We start from the raw sequence: 937 nt of genomic DNA, 5'->3' as shown, positions 1-937 counted from the left end.
AGCAGCCTGGCTAAACGGGCTCTGAGTTGAGTACTACATTTCACAGACGGACCGGTAGTCCGAGTGGACCATTTAGATCTTGGAGGATATGCTGAGGGCACTCACTATTGATTTCGGAGACCAGTGGGACCAATTTCTACCTCTAGCGGAGTTCGCCCGCAATAACAACTATCAATCTAGTACCTAGATGGATCCATATAAGGCCTAATATGAGAGGCAATGTCGTTCTCTAGTTGGCTGGTTCGAGCTCGGTAAGGCTAGGCTGTTGGGCACATACTTGGTTCATGATGCTTTGGAGAAGGTGAAGTTGATTCAAGAGAGACTTCACACAACTCAGTCCAGGCATAAGAGTTATGTGGACTAAAGATTTGTGACATGGCTTTCATGGAGGGAGAGAAGGTTCTTCTTAGAGTTTTACCCATGAAGGGTGTGATGAAGTTCGGGAAGAAGGACAAGTTGAGCCCGAGGTTTATTGGACCTTTTGAGGTGCTGGAGAGAGTTGGCGAGGTTGCTTATAGACTTGCTTTGCCTCCTAGTCTTTCGGGAGTTTATCCGGTATTCCATATTTCTATGCTTCGAAAGTATCATAAAGATAAGTCCCATATTTTGGACTTCAGCACAGTACAGTTAGATGGAAATCTGGTTTATGAGGAGGAGCCGGTGGCCATTTTGGATCGGCAGGTTCGGAAGATCAGGTCTAAAGATATTGCATCGGTGAAAGTGCAGTGAAGAGGACAATCAGTCGAGAAGGCGCATTGGGAGACCGAGCATGATATCTGGAGCATATATCTTTATCTCCTTATCTTTTTGTCACTTCAGGTATGACTCTAAACTCGTTCGAGGATGAAAGTTTATAGGGAGAATGTAACGACCCGGCCGGTCATTTTGTGAATTTGTTCACTGTTTCCCCATTTGATTCTTCCCATATGCTTAGTTG

General features: G+C 45.1%; 1 protein-coding gene across 1 annotated transcript; it reads left to right on the top strand.

Moving 5' to 3' along the window:
• The first annotated feature begins 375 nt into the window (after positions 1 to 375).
• LOC138909475 (uncharacterized) lies at positions 376 to 729 on the top strand. The gene has a single exon (XM_070200676.1). The coding sequence runs from the start codon at positions 376 to 378 to the stop codon at positions 727 to 729; it is 354 nt and encodes a 117-aa protein (XP_070056777.1).
• Positions 730 to 937: the final 208 nt, after the last annotated feature.

Source organism: Nicotiana tomentosiformis, chromosome 1, assembly GCF_000390325.3.
Source record: "Nicotiana tomentosiformis chromosome 1, ASM39032v3, whole genome shotgun sequence".
NCBI lineage: Eukaryota > Viridiplantae > Streptophyta > Magnoliopsida > Solanales > Solanaceae > Nicotiana > Nicotiana tomentosiformis.
The sequence above is the reverse complement of the archived record's forward strand: the minus strand, read 5'-3'. Positions and strand labels throughout refer to the sequence as shown.